A 16,252-nucleotide genomic window follows, 5' to 3' on the forward strand; every position below is an offset into this window, starting at 1 on the left:
ACATTCGGGGAATCAATGTTTCAGGCAGTGGAAATAGTCCAGGCAAAGGTGAGGTGAGAATGTGCCTACTGTTTACAAACCTCTGCAAAGAGACCCAGTGAGGCTGGAAGAGCATGAAGATAAAGACAGAAACAGTGGGCTGGAATACTCAAGAGTCCTCTTAGCTACTGTGAGACAGATGGAAGTGGCATCTGTCCATTCAGTGGAATCTGAATGGGAATGTTACAATCTGAATATTATTTTAAAAGAATCACTCTGGCTGCTCTAGAGAACAAACAGCAGGGCTACCGGGGGCAGAAGCGTGGAGAACTGCAGAGGGTGGTGCTGGCTCTTTTCCATCTGCCCCTCCAGGTCTCCTCTCCACCGTTCCCCACGCTACTGTGTGCCGAGAATGCCTAGGATGCTGACCGGGGTGAACCCATGGACTGCCCTGCCTGCTGGCAAGAGATAAACAATATGGACTGTATGTACATAAAACTGAATAATCACCATGATTGGCAAAGAATGCGGTAAATCTATATATGTCTATAAGAGATTATATTAGGAGGCGGAGGGGGTTGACTCAGGTGCCTTAGTAATATATAGAAGACTCCTATTTCGTGAGTTGCTTTTTTTTTAAAAGGATATATAGATATGTAAGAATAAGAAAATTCTAAGAAGATAAAAGAAATTGTTTCAAGTGGTAGCCTCTAAGCAGGCTGATGTGAGCAAATCCATTTCTCACTGTCTACTCTTTTAAACTGTTTGAAATTTTTTCAATAAATTTCAATAAAGACCAGTTAATAAATTACCTTGCACTGCACAAAACCTATGGTGTTGAATACAGAAATATATCTGAACAGTTCAACAGTTTTATTCATTAATATGCATATTTTGTCAAAAGACATAAAAGCCCTGACCAGTAATACCCTGAATCACAGATATATTTCTCTGTTTGTGGTAAAACTGAACCTTTTACATACTCCTAGAGTTTTCCAAATGCCATATATATGGGGAAAAAAACAAGGTTTAATGCAGATGGTTTCAAATGGAAAAAAGCAAACGTGACCTGATTCCTATAAAGAACTGGCTTAATGACATTCATTTTGGCACTGATCATGATATCAAATGGAACAGTCCATATCATGATTTCTGTTTAATTGATAGTATAATTCCCAGAATGAATTTTAGAACTAGCAGTAAATAACAATATGGAAAAAAATATTAATTTTCTTCAGACTTATCTTAAAATATTCTGTCAAAGCCAGCAAATCAACATTGTTAAAAAAATTATGCAGACTATTGCACCTGAAGAATGTCAAACTCTTTCTTTAAGGATTCTCTAAGCTTTCACAAATGTAGATAAATATACCAACAGAAATATATATAGGATTATGCATATTTTATTTTACCTATGTAAGTGAAAAACTTACAATTATTTATTTCTCATCTTATCCTATCTTTCTCCTTACCACCACAGTGGAATTGTCCCTGTAGAGAAAACTTTAATGTTATCAGAATCATAACATATTATTTCCCCAATAAATTCTAGAAAAGAATTTTTTTAAGTCAACCAAATCTACTTGAATACAAAAGATTACTCAACTGGTTTTTGATAAAATTTTTTGCACCTCTTCAAAGAAAGCTTTTTGTCCTTTCTCTGTTGGCAAAAAAATTTTAATAGATTTCCCCAGACTTCTGCAGGTTACATTACCAGTTAAAGTTGCAGACATCTAAAGCAATAGAAACACAATGTATTAAGGCTTTCACATGCCACAAAATTGTACAAAAAACAAAAAATCATATAATAAGTCATTTGTCTTTAACTCTCTGGGGATCTGAAGTACTTATATATATATGTCATTAAATTGTTACATTTAAGCTAATGCAAGTACTTTCAAAAATTAAAGGTTTTAAACTATGTCAAATGGAGGGAGGTAAAGATAGGGGGAAAATATAAGTAACAGAAATTAAGAAAAGGGGCCACCATATAAATGCTTACCTGTGGCATCAAACTCAATTGGCTGGCACCTACGGTGAGAAGACCAGTCACACTTAAGGACTTGCCCTCCTTCCACAATCCCAGGCTGGGTAGTGTTTGCTTTGGGCGCTCCCACCAGAAGAAACATCCTGCTAAAATACAAATGGGAAGACAAAGACTTTAAGTCACACAAAGCATAAACCATCTCTTGTGATTTAGGAAAAGCAATCATTCTCCTTATTTTATCCACAAATATTTTTAAAAAACCACTCACTGAGAGCATAATCCATCTTCCTTACTCATTCGGTGCTCTTTTACATACATACATTATTCAGTATGGTTTATTCAATCCAGTAACACAATACAGGGCAACTTCAGGGTTGTCGCTGTTGTTGTTCAGTCACTAAGTCGTGTCAGACTCTGCTGCGATGCCATGGACTGCAACACACCAGGCCTCCCTGTCCCTCACTATCTCCCAGATCTTCCTCAAACTCATGCCCATTGAGTTCCTGTTGCCATCCAACCATCTCATCCTCTACTGCCCCTTCTCCTCCTGCCCTCAATCTTTCCCAGCATCAGGGTCTTTTTCACTGAGTCAACTCTGCATCAGGTGGCCAAAGGACTGGAGGTTCAGCTTCAGCATCAGTGCTTCTAATGAATATTCAGGGTTGATTTCCTTTAGGATTGACTGGTTTGCTCTCTTTGCCGTCCAAGAGACTCAAGAGTCTTCTCCAGCACAATTCAAAAGCATCAATTCTTTGGCACTCAGCCTTCTTCATGGTCCAGCTCTCACATCTGTACATGACTACTGGAAAAACCACAGCTTTGACTACAGGACCTTTTTCGGCAAAGTTATATCAACTAAAAATTTATGCCAGCCAAACTGTCACTTTAGATAGGTACAGTTTATCATGTCAGTTCAGTCAGTTCAGTTCAGTCGCTCAGTCATGTCCAACTCTTTGCGACCCCATGAATCGCAGCACACCAGGCCTCCCTGTCCATCACCAATTCCCGGAGTTCACCCAGACTCATGCCCATCGAGTCAGTGATGCCATCCAGCCATCTCATCCTCTGTCGTCCCCTTCTCCTCCTGCCCCCAATCCCTCCCAGCATCAGGGTCTTTTCCAATGAGTCAACTCTTCGCATGAGGGGGCCAAAGTACTGGAGTTTCAGCTTTAGCATCATTCCTTCCAAAGAAATCCCAGGGCTGATCTCCTTCAGAATGGACTGGTTGGATCTCCTTGCAGTCCAAGGGACTCTCAAGAGTCTTCTCCAACACCACAGTTCAGAAGCATCAATTCTTCGGCACTCAGCTTTCTTCACAGTCCAACTCTCACATCCATACATGACCACAGGAAAAACCATAGCCTTGACTAGACGGATCTTTGTTGGCAAAGTAATGTCTCTGCTTTTGAATATGGTATCTAGGTTGGTCATAACTTTCCTTCCAAGGAGTAAGCGTCTTTTAATTTCATGGCTGCAGTCACCATCCGCAGTGATTTTGGAGCCCAAAAACATAAACTCTGACACTGTTTCCACTGTTTCCCCATCTATTTGCCATGAAGTGATGGGACTGGATGCCATGATCTTCGTTTTCTGAATGTTGAGCTTTAAGCCAACTTTTTCACTCTCCTCTTTCACTTTCATCAAAGGCTTTTGAGTTCCTCTTCACTTTCTGCCATAAGGGTGGTGTCATCTGCATATCTGAGGTTATTGATATTTCTCCTGACAATCTTGATTCCAGCTTGTGCTTCTTCCAGCCCGGTGTTTCTCATGATGTACTCTGCATATAAGTTAAACAAGCAAGGTGACAATATACAGCCTTGACGGACTCCTTTTCCTGTTTAGAACCAGTCTGTTGTTCCATGTCCAGTTCTAACTGCTGCTTCCTGATCCGCATACAAATTTCCCAAGAGGCAGGTCAGGTGGTCTGGCACTCCCATCTCTTTCAGAATTCTCCACAGTTTATTGTGATCCACACAGTCAAAGGCTTTGGCATAGTCAATAAAGCAGAAATAGATGTTTTTCTGGAACTCTCTTGCTTTCTCCATGATCCAGCAGATGTTGGCAATTTGATCTCTGGTTCCTCTGCCTTTTCTAAAACCAGCTTGAACATCAGCAAGTTCACAGTTCACATATTGCTGAAGCCTGGCTTGGAGAATTTTGAGCATTACTTTATTAGCGTGTGAGATGAGTGCAATTGTGCAGTAGTTTGAGCATTCTTTGGCATTGCCTTTCTCTGAGATTGGAATGAAAACTGACCTTTTCCAGTCCTGTGGCCACTGCTGAGTTTTCCAAACTTGAATACACAGAAGAACTATACAAAAAGATCTTCACGACCCAGATAATCACGATGGTGTGATCACTGACCTAGAGGCAGACATCCTGGAATGTGAAGTCAAGTGGGCCTTAGAAAGCATCACTACGAACAAAGCTAGTGGAGGTGATGGAATTCCAGTTGAGCTATTTCAAATCCTGAAAGATGATGCTGTGAAAGTGCTGCACTCAATATGCCAGCAAATCATGTCAATTATAGCTCAATAAATTTGTTAAAAATATATGCTGGCTGAAGACAGGGACATTTAGTTTTAATTTGTGGGTTTTGGGGTTTTTTTTTTAATGATTTACTTTATACATTCTATATCCTGAATGGTCAAAAAAAATAAATAAATAAATGATTTCTATCGTATGGTAATTCTAAATACTATCATTTCTTCACTGGGAAAACTTATCTTGTCTTAAAACAACATATTTTAATTTTTTTTTTATAGCAACTAACAAATTTCTCTTTTCACTGGATTAATTTAATCAACCTCTGGTCAAAGAACAAAACCACTATTCAATTTCCTAAAAGGGTAAAATTAGCAAAAGATAAAAATAATCAGGAATCAGATTTTTAAGTAAAACAGGTCTTTTCTTTAGCTGTTTTTCTATTCATTCCGAAAAAGATAGATTGAGTGTCTCCACTACTAAGGCACAGATCTGGGCACTAGAGAAACCAGGGTGAATAAAACCATCTTGATTCCTGCTCTCAGTGGAGCTTACATTCCCTCGGGGGAAAATTAAGACACTAGCAAAGAAAATTAGTCCCTGTTACAAGTGCTAGGAAAGAAACCAACAATTGGCTGAGAGACATTATTTGGGTACGGGGAGAGGACACCTTTTTAGATAAAGGAAAGTTATCTCTAAAGAATGCAGGGGAGAGATTTTCTTCAGATAAAGTGATATCTAAGGAAGTTATCTTTAAAGAACTAGGAGAAAAGACTTCTTGTAGGTAAAGTCACAAATGGATTTACCTGAATTCCCTGGTGGCTCAGACGGTAAAGCGTCTGTCTACGATGAGGGAGACCCGGGTTCGATCCCTGGGTTGGGAAGATCCCCTGGAGAAGGAAATGGCAATCCACTCCAGGACTATTGCCTGGAAAATCCCATGGACAGAGGAGCCTGGTAGGCTACAGTCCATGGGGTCGCAAAGAGTCGGACACAACTGAGCGACTTCACTAAGACTCACTAAGACACTGAAGTGTACATGATTAGAAGGAAGTTGCCAAAGAGCGTCTTGTGTATTGGGAGTAAGGGAATAAGGGACTGGAATGCAGAGGTTGAACAAGTCAGTCAATCCTAAAGGAAATCAACCCTGAATATTCACTGGATGGACTGAGGCTGAAGCTCCAATATTTTGGCCACCTGATGAGTGGCTCTACTGAACAGCCAACTCAGTAGAAAAGACCCTGATGCTGGGAAAGATTAAAGGGAAAAAGAGAAGGGGGCAACATAAGAAGAGATGGTTAGATAGCATGACCGACTCAATGGACATGAATTTGAGTAAACTCTAGGAGACAGTGGAGGACAGAGTAGCCTGGAGTGCTGCAGTCCATGGGGTCACCAAGAGTCAGACACGACTTTGTGACTGAACAACAACAATAGAGAGGTGGAAGGGAACATCCCAGGCAGAGGTACAAAGTCGCAAAGCAGGAAAGACTTACAAAGAAGAGGAGCAGCTGAAGGAGAGCAAACTGAGAATGGCACAAAATAAAACTAGGGCGCTTGGCCAAAGCTGAATCACGCAGGGTCCTTCAGCCAGAGGAAAACTTTCAGGTTTTCTCCTAAGGTCCATATGAAGCTTCTGAATGTTCTTTTTTAAAGCAAGAGAAAGACATAATCTAATAAAGAAAATGAAATTTGGTGCCTTAGGGGAAACAAATAAAGGAAGGAGGGGGTAAAAATGGAACAAGAAAAGTGAGAGACTTTCAGCAGCGGAGGAAGGAGGTGACAGTAACTGAGATTGGGAGGGTAGATGGAGAAAGAGACGGATGGGCAGATTTGGAAAATATCTGCAGTAGAATGAACAGGAAGAGCTCATGGCTTGACTAAGGTAGAAAGAGAAGATGAGATGAAAGAATAATACCTCGGTTTCCTTCTGGAGCTCAGGAGTGGGAGAACCATACACTGTGCTAGAAAAGCAGAGAGAGTAGGGAAGCAGAAGGCAGACTGAGTATTTTACAGAAAAACCAAGAATTCAGTTCCCAACATGTTAGCCTGCAATACCTGTGAGACACCTAATTGGTATCTGTGGCTCTAAGGAGACTTCTGTCTTAGAGATAATATGGTGGGAATGTCAACTAGGAATGCAGAGTTTCGCACAGAGAGGAGGACCAAAGAGAGGAAGCAACAACATTTAGGAGGCAGAGAAAGAGGCCAGCGTAAAAGGGGCTGAGCAGGACGGAGTCAAGCACAGAAGGCCTTGGATAAAAGCTACCACCGCTATCATTTCCTTACTAAACACTAAGTCACTTACATTCTTCCAGCAAAGAAAATACTCACAATTGCTTTTCACTTTTTTGTGAAGTTATGAACAAACCTACATCTTAAATATGGAATGCTCTGATTTCCTTTTTTTTTTAAGCTAAAAGATATTTTATTGTAAGGTAATCATGGCATCAAAGGAAAAGTGATAAAGCTGATTTGGGGGAAGTACTGGAATGCTTTGATTTTAACTTTTATTTATCAATTTCATTTCTTCTGGATGGTAGCTACCAAATCCTATTTAGACCAGTCAAGAGCTGGCTGCATGAATTACTTGAATCTTGCTTTCAGATACTTATCTTAAAACTCCACACTCAAAAGACAAAATTCCCAACCAAGCCACACCCTGCTGAATAAAGTTTTATGCAGTCATATTTGGCATCAGTAAAACACCAATGCTGGCTCTTTCTCCTCATAGCCAACTAAGTTTTCATTCAGCAAGGAAAAAAAAAAAAGCTGAGTAAGAGAACCCTTCAGTTCAGTTCAGTTCAGTTCAGTCGCTCAGTCGTGTCCGACTCTTTGCGACCCCATGAATCACAGCACACCAGGCCTCCCTGTCCATCACCAACTCCCGGAGTTCACCCAGACTTATGTCCATCAAGTCGGTGATGCCATCCAGCCATCTCATCCTCTGTCGTCCCCTTCTCCTCCTGCCCTCAATCTTTCCCAGCATCAGGGTCTTTTCAAATGAGTCAGCTCTCTGCATCAGGTGGCCAAAGTATTGGAGTTTCAGCTTTAGCATCAGTCCTTCCAAAGAACACCCAGGACTGATCTCCTTTAGGATGGACCGGTTGGATCTCCTTGCAGTCCAAGGGACTCTCAAGAGTCTTCTCCAACACCACAGTTCAAAAGCATCAATTCTTCGGCACTCAGCTCTCTTCACAGTCCAACTCGAGAACTCTTAACCCCCATGAATAAGAGAGCAGCTCAGTTATCATCCTACCCTACATTTCTACAGCAGAGCTGGTTAACAACTAAATTACACACACACATCCGTACACACACACATATATATATGAAATCTGCCTTTCAACGGGTCAAAAATTTGGCTACAAAATTATAAAACTGCCCCTCCTTATCTGAATTAAATGATTCTTGAGTACAAGATAGGGGGAAAAAAAAGTATTTCTGAGAAGTATACTTTTCAGATCTGTACCTAAAAAGGCATAGGATCATTCCTGCAGTAGCCCTAATAAGGGTAATACGAGCACAGGTGTGTGTTATGATTTTTGTGTTGTGGATAAAGGACAGGTTCCAGGACACCAGGACAGAAGAGCTGGTTCTCAGAATCTATTTAAAAACCTACAAGCAAACTCATTTCTGAACTGTCCTCACACAGCACACTACAGTATCTTTAATAATTTTTTGTCAAAGCACTTCTTCCTACCTTATAATAAACTGCTTCCATGAATGAAGGATACCCTCATTCATCTTTGTACTGCCACATAATAAGCGCTTTAAAAAAGCTTATTAAATTGACAACTGAGTGGCAGGTACATTTGATAGTTATAAGTCTCAGTTTTAACAGCCATAGATAAAAAGCCACCTCCACTATCATCAACCCCTGCAGAATGCAGAAATCATCCTCCAATAAACATCTGGTTAAGTTATCCTTAAAATAATTTCTTTCTGTAACATATCGCTTCTTAATCTTGGATTTCAGATACTTTCTTTACTTGGCACTAGAGACAGAGAAGGCTGGGAAGTTGGTAGGGGACACAGGCTTCAGCAAAGACAGAAAAAAGGGCTCTGCAGGAGAGTTCTGAATGGAAATTGCACTCACTCTATTGGTGGCACAGAGCTCGAGTTCCTTGGATAAGACCAGGAACAAGGCTGCTGCTTTTCATCAGACCATTTGCACATTATGGGCATGAAATGACGGTAATTAGATGTGCTAACCAGGGTGTTCATCAAGTTTTCCTAAGCATACCTTCATGTGCAGTCTTGCACATTGGTGAAATGCCACAGAAATGGTAGAATAATATAAAAGGAATGTGTGAGCATTCTCAGCTTCTAAGTGCTAGGTTAATGGGAGGAATGGGAGGGAAAAAAAGCTGAGAAATGAAGTTCTTTGTGCAAAGTGTCAACATGATGTTGAAGTTACTTGTAAAGAGTGTTAAGAGAAAGTTCTCCAAGAGAAAAATGGAGAGATAAAAACAGTAAGACTGCCTTAGACAAATGTTAAGTTCTAAAAGGGAGAGAAAAAAAGTAAGCATTTGTAGAGAACAAAGAGTACAGGGTGGCAAAAGATCCTATATGAGAAAATTAAGACTATAAGAGCAACACATATCGCAGAGAGGAAAAGCCTGCTAATGTGTTGGGAGGACAAGTTTGTGTCTTTCTGCCACAGTAACAAAAAACAGCCTGTAAATAAATCACCTTATAAACAATTAAATCGTTTTTACTAGAGTTCATCTAGGAATATCTAATGAATGCCTACAACAGCTTAATTAAAGTCAAAGAAGTGACAGACCAGAAAAAAAAAATGTGATGTAAGCAGCACTGTCTAATGGGCAGTTTGGGTCTAAAGGTTCTAATCACCATATAAATCATTCAAGAAAGTCACTGTAAATCTCTCAGCCTCAGTTTCCACTTCCATTGTATGGAAATAGTAATGCCCAGTACAATTACTTAAAAGAGAAATTTTCTGAATGTGTACAGATAAGAGCAAACTTAGAAAATGTGACCACTTCATAAAAATATGAAAAAGATGATGACATCAGAACGAAAGACAACTATTAATAAAATGATTCCCTAATAAAACAAGAAATAAAAAGTTCAAACCTCTTTTTAAAAGAGCTTTTTCTTTCCTCAATTTTCTCAAAGGGTCATTAATTAACCCAAAGGCAAGCTCTCAGGAGAGAGGTAAAAAAGAAGGCAGAAAATGGTTGGCTTGCAACATTTCCTGACACGGTGGACAGCTGGGGGAGATGCACAGGGTTAGTTGAGGCTGACAGAGATTTCTCTGAGAAGCAGCAAAAATGTGAACTTGAGCAACTTAGTTTCACGTGCTTGCAGTTTCCTGACAGAATCCATCTCCCACCAGAAAGTTTGCCCCAAAACAGTATCAGAATCCCCATTTTCACTCAATGACTTATTTTCATTAAATGGCTTTAAAATTAAGGTTTACATATATGAGCAGGTTATTAATATCATGCCAAGAAATTCTAGGGTAGCAGGTGAAGAAGAAAGAGGGAGGGCCAGCAGATAGGAAGGGAGAAGGGAGATAGAAAGGGAGGGTCAGGATGGAGAAGAGAGGAGGGAGCGCAGAAGAGGGGGAGGAAAAGGAAATTTTAAAAAGGGAAGGGAAGGAGGAAGAGGGAAAGGGAGGGGAAGAGGATGTGAGACAGACAAGAGGATGTGAGCAGACAAGCAGGAAGATGCCCTGTGGACGCACTTCTAACCCAAAGTGTACTTTAGGGGCAGTTGCAGGGAATGGGACCTTGACCACCGAGGAGAGACAACCAGCCGAACAATGACAAGAACACTTTTCAAACCCTCCAAATGAACTAAGTTATTTGGCTGCTTTCAGCATCGACTTCTCCATGATAAAGCATGTTGAACATATTTTGGCTGACTCTGGCTGACCAGTGAGGTTTCACCAAAAGGAACTTCCAAAAAATGATCATATACATATATAGAAAGAAATTTGTACTATATTGTCTGAATGTTATTTCAGAGCTATAATTCCAGTCACATTTACTTTTCATTTTTTTCATAAAAAAAAAAAAGCTACAGTCAATATTTATATGATGTAAAACAGATGCTTTAATTATAAATTCTATGTATTTGCTCTTTTTCTCCATAATATCTATCCTATAAACCTTGGGCCTTAATCAGGAGAAATCAACATAGGACTTGCTTTCTAAATAAAAATGACAGAACCTATGCATATATATTATTTATGATAAGAAAAAAGAACCAATATAGCCAGACCCACACTATGTTCAGTTCATGAAAATAACCTGTATTATTTGGTAAAGGGTTGTGAAGTGAAGTGAAGTCGCTCAGTCGTGTCCGACGCCTAGCAACCCCATGGACTGCAGCCTACCAGGCTACTTCGTCCATGGGATTTTCCAGGGAAGAGAACTGGAGTCGGGTGTGATTGCCTTCTCCAAAAAGGTTGTGAAGATGGTTACAAAAACGAAGGGAGAAATAGGATGTAAGCTTTTAAACGTAAAAGCAGACTGGGACACACTGAAAGGGGCCTTCATTCAGGTTAAGCAGTTTGGACTTCATCTCTGGTCATGAGAACATTGTTGAGGAAACTTAAACAGCAGAATACCAAGATCAAAAGATGCTTCAGAAAGAGAAAACTGTTAGAAACATGTAAGATGTTTTGCAGGTCTAAGAGCTAAATGATGAGCAAAAGTGATAACCTGAGTACCACAGACCATGCTTGTGACAGCTCGTCAAAGTACAAGTGGAAAGCAGGGATGGATGCAAGGAACATTAGCAAGGAAGAACTTCTAGGACCTTCTGCCTGGTGACTAATCACTGGCTAATATTAGGGGTGTGCAGTAGGAGAGATAAAGAAAAATAGAAAATGAGAGGGCGGAATATGAATTATTTCCAGAGCGACAGAGAGAATGAAGGTACCATAATAGAAACAGAGGTGCAATTGACATCACTTAGTGAAAAAGTTCCTTTTCTTTTTTGTCAACCTGAGGTAAGACAGTCTAGTCAAGGAGAAATGATCCAGAGGCTGTTGAATATAAAGTTTGAGCTCTGCTTTGAGATAGAAGATGCAGACAGGGAAGCAGTATGGTTTTAAAAGCTCTCCAGGTGTTGCAAACAGGAAGTCAGGACTGAGAATCATTTTGCAGGATGGCCTGTGACCAGGGCACACCCACCCAAACCTTGTCTTTGGGGTCACAGGACAAATAGTAACTGTAAGGCTCCAATCATGTTTAATGGGGGGAAGCCTTATAATCTAGTGTTGCTTATTTGTTTCGTAGCCTTATTAATTGTTGCTTTTTAATAGCCTTATTAAGTGTTGCTTATTAGCCTTAATGATCTAGTGTTAATTATTAAGCCTTATAATCTAGTGTTGCTCATTATAGCATTATTTCAAAATATATGTAAAATGAGAACTGTATAACATACCTTAAGAATAAGAAAACTGTTCATTTTCTTCTTAAAATTTGAATACAAAAATTAAATGGAATTTGAATTTCATTTCTTCTGCCTTTTGTTCCCATCTTTTCCATTTTACCCCACATCATCCCACTCAAACAACTTAAGGCTACAAACGCTTCTGGCCTCAGTTCCCTCATCTGTAAGAATGAGTTTATCTGCTTCCCTTCTTCCCCTAGAGGTCTGTGGTGTAGAGCAAAATGAGAAATCACAGCAAAAGTGCTTTGTAAATTATAAAATAGGTCAACCAATGTAAAATACCATTATTATAACTAAGCCTAGGGTGTAATTTTTAACTCTTTCAATTACTCTCCATAAGAAAAACATGCCTTTGCTTCTTGGCCTGTATACACTATTTAAACTTTATGTAAGTTTGGCAATACAGTCACCATAAATTAATGCATACAGGAAAAAAAAATAGGGAGTGCCAATGTTTTATTTTTCCTAATTACTTTTCCTTTTCTTCTGAATCATAGCTAATTTACAATGTTGTGTTAGTTTCTGGTGTACAGCAAAGTGATTCAGTTTTACATATGTGTGTGTGTGTGTGTGTGTGTGTGTGTGTATTCTTTCCCATTATAGCTTATTTCAACTTATTACAAGACATTGAATATAGTTTCCTGTTCTATACAGTAAATCCTTGTTGCTTTATTTTATATACAGTAATTTGCATCTGCTAATCTCAAACTCCTAGTTTATCCTTCTCCCCTTACAATCTTTCCCCTCTGGTAATCATAAGTTTGTTTTCTATATTTTTTATAATTTTCAAATCACAATTTTTCTGACTTTTCACTTTAAACCTAAGACATTTCTGGAGAAATTTTACTGAAGTCACTTTAATATTTTTGCTTATTATGAACACTGATTCATTAGTTTTCATCAGGGTATGGATACAATTTGGTAACAATGTTCTGTAACAAGAAAAATGAGACATAAAACAGTCCTACAGCTTGCCAAAGGTATTTAGACACCTTCAGAAACCAGAAGCAGCAGGAGGAGACCTCATTGCTTCCTCATTAATCCAGGCACTCTTCCTTCAGAAGAAAGGAATTTTTAATTAGCACTTTTTTTAACGTGAATTTTATTTCCCTTTAGATGTTTATTATCACACCAAATGACAACAGTAAATGCAGCTGCTGATACTGTAAACGGCATTCTCGTGCACCTGGGATTCCAATGCTTGTTAAACTTTAGAAGTACCTCTCTCCAAAATTAAGCACATTGTTGTTCAGTCATTTCAGTCCTGTCTGACTCTTTGCAACCCCATGGACTGTAGCCACCAGGTTCCTCTGTCCTTGGGATTGTCCAGGCAAGAATCCTGGAGTGGGTTGCCATTTCCTTCTCGAGGAGATCTTTCCAAGCCAGAGATGGAGCCCACATCTCCTGCACTGGCAGCGGATTCTTTACCACTGAGCCACCAGGGAAGCATAAGTTTGCATCAATCTTTTTTAAATCTGAAATGCTCAGAAGTAGACACCTTTGTTTATATATATTTTGGGTTTTTTTAATCTCAAAGATAATTTTATATTTTTTTAAGTAAGGCTTTTCTAGAGCTCACTAGTCTATTAATAACAAAGTTAGTGAAGAAAGTTTCAAAATGTTATATGAAACCAAACCAACTTCAGTTTTACCTTACCATTAAAGGCCCAAGTGGGAGATCATGTAAACCTGTGAGGTCACAGTGTATTCAACAACTACAATGGCTAGTCACAAAGTAGACATCCACCCTCGCAGCCAAAAAATAGGAAATATGTCAGGCCAACAGTCAACATTACTGCATTTTCCATGGTAAAACACTAAGTTTATCATTCTGTCACATATCTTTACACCACTAAACTCAGAGGGTTGCCACAGAGTTAAGAGCAATATTTGCAAAACACTCCATCAACTAGAAAACATTTAAATGCTAATTCTTGTTTCTGTAACTCTTGACAAAAAACAGCACGCATTTTCAAAACTATTAGAATTATTAAGAGCACTCTGAGAGCAACTAAAATCCTCTGCAATATAAAGGCATACACTTAAAACTATCTGGAGACAAAAAGAAATTTAAATAACAAAAAAGGCTGAAAATATGATTACATCAAATGAGAAGGCAGTAAATGCTTCCTGAAGTTAATGATTATTTTTATCACTTTGGAAAATCTGTGCTCAGGTCTCATAAAAAGCAATGATGCTGGAGAAAGCAAAACTGAGTTCACTACAGAGATCGAGGTCTAGTTTCCACCAACTGCTTCCAACAGATTTTCCAAAGTGCTGCAAAGGTTGTCACCAAAATGAATGATAATCAACAACTCTCAGAAAGAATAAATCCTGATGAATATTATTAAAAGTCAAGGAAAAATACTTAATCATCTTCAAATTAGGTATGTATGAATAAGAAAAAATGGTTCTAAAAAGCACTGACCATTAAAATTATCCTCCCTCCCCTCCCCAAAAAACAATACTTTAAAATACAGAAAAAACAAAAAAACAAAAATATGTTGCTACGATTTATAAGAGCTAGGAACAGTTCTCCCTGTTGGAAACAAGATTTAAACATCAAAAGACAGCCAGTGAACATTGATTAAATCAGTATTTCTAACGCTAAAAAAGGTGGTGGGTGGTGAGAATGATGTCAGCGTTTGGTGACGTGAGAGACAACTTTTAATCCAATAATGACAATAACTCTGTTCCAAATCCTGTGCAACGCGAAACGTTGGTAATTTGAAACATAACTGAAAAGACCTGTAGTGAGTGAAAACTCAGCAAACACCCTTGTTCTTTCTGAACAATGACCCAAATAATGGATCACTATAAAAAGAACAGATGACACATCCAATTCATCTGTTCAGCCTCCAATGTACACAGGTTTGACAGTCTCAGAGATAAGACACAATGAATCTCCTACGACAGAATGGTCATTTTAGTCATCAGAATGTCTGGAAAAGGAGCAGACGAGGAGGGACAAAATCAGACTGAGAGGCGTAAAGAATGAGGGAGGGCTTTGGGGAGAGCGAAAAACACGGGTGTTTAAGTAAGTCTGTGAAGCAAAAAAGACGACTACAGGAAAGGCTAACTTTAACTGGTATAGGAGAGAAAGAAGTTCAGAGATGAAACTGACCAAGTCCCGGGAGCCCGCAGAGGCTGCGCGGTGTTCCGCCGGACTAGCCTTTGTTGATTTCCCTCTTTCCCCTAATTTTAAGCACAGGTCTGCTTCAAAGCGCTCCCTATGAAGAAGGGAGAAGGGGGAACTGGGTGATGAGCAGTGCAGGGGCTCACCTCCCCCAAATATTTCATCCACCCAGAATCTAACTCGCCCAGTGAGGGGGAGGGAAGGTTAGAAGGAACGGATAGAAAGACGCCGGGATCTTTTGCAGAGGTCGCTCCCTATGGGAAATCGCAGGGTGGGTGCGCTTGATGGCGGAGGGGACCAACTCCCCTTCCAAGGGTGGCCACTTACGAAGACGCGCTGGGCACGAAGAAGTCCACCGCGAAGCCGAAATAACTTCCCTCTGGGCCGGAGTACTCCGCAGGACTCTCCACATCTAGATTGAAGGCGCCGCAAAGAGGCAGCAGGATTCCGGGGAGAAGGAGCAGGAGGCGGCGGGGGCGAAGGCGCAGTCGCCGCCGCGGCAGAGAAGCCATCGTCGAAGTGCGCGCGGGGCGCCGAGCCCGGAGCCGCGGCCACCCCTCCCGGAGCGCACGGAGCCCGCGGCCCGCCGCCTGCGCGCGCCGAAACTTGCCAGCTGCTCGCTTCCCCGCGAGTCCCGGACAGCGCTGGGGGAGGAAGGAGGGCCGAGCTGTTGAGCGGCCGCCCGGGAAGTGGGGCGCAGGGCGCGCGGGGCGGGGACAGCAGCTCGGGCGGCCCCCGCCTCCCTCCCGCTCGGCCGCTCAGCGTCGCGCCTCGGGCTCGGGACTGCCGGGACGGGCGCCGCACCCCCGGCCGGGGTCCTGCCTCGGCCAGTGGGAGGAGGCAGAGCAGGAGGAGGAGCCGCCCTGGAGGCTGAGCCATCGCAGGAGGAAGTGGGGGAGGAGAGTCAGACTCGGACTGGGACGAGCCGAGCACACTTCCGTGCGCGCTGGCTATCGCCTCCTGTCCCAAGAACGGGGCTCGAGGATCGAGGCCCCAAACCCTCAGAGCCCGGGTCAGCGGCAGCGCTCCTAGACTAGGGCCTCAGACCCACAACCGGAGTAGCGGGGTGGGGGGTGAACGATGGTCGGTGGAGGAGATGCTCGAGCGTCCCAGCCCGCCCGCGCCCTACGGAGTGCCAAGGGCAGCCGGATTCCGTCGGCAACTCTTGTGCGACGTTTATTTAAAAATGAGTAAAGCTTTGTCCGTTTTTCCTGTTTCTGGTACTTTAAAGCCCT

At 41.1% G+C, this 16,252-nt stretch overlaps 1 protein-coding gene across 2 annotated transcripts in view; it reads right to left on the bottom strand.

Moving 5' to 3' along the window:
• Positions 1 to 15,829, bottom strand: part of ITGAV (integrin subunit alpha V) — a 108,870-nt gene extending 93,041 nt beyond the window's left edge. Inside the window, exons 1-2 of one of the 2 annotated variants that reach the window (XM_061433378.1) lie at positions 15,345 to 15,829; positions 1,982 to 2,112 (exon numbers count right to left, since the gene is read on the bottom strand). In XM_061433378.1, coding sequence (XP_061289362.1) covers positions 1,982 to 2,112; positions 15,345 to 15,529 — 316 coding nt within the window. In that variant the 5' untranslated portion in view covers positions 15,530 to 15,829. The remainder of the gene's footprint in view (positions 1 to 1,981; positions 2,113 to 15,344) is intronic. The other variant, XM_061433388.1, reaches the window with a different exon arrangement.
• Between the last annotated feature and the right edge of the window lie 423 nt (positions 15,830 to 16,252).

This window comes from Bos javanicus, chromosome 2, assembly GCF_032452875.1.
Source record: "Bos javanicus breed banteng chromosome 2, ARS-OSU_banteng_1.0, whole genome shotgun sequence".
NCBI lineage: Eukaryota > Metazoa > Chordata > Mammalia > Artiodactyla > Bovidae > Bos > Bos javanicus.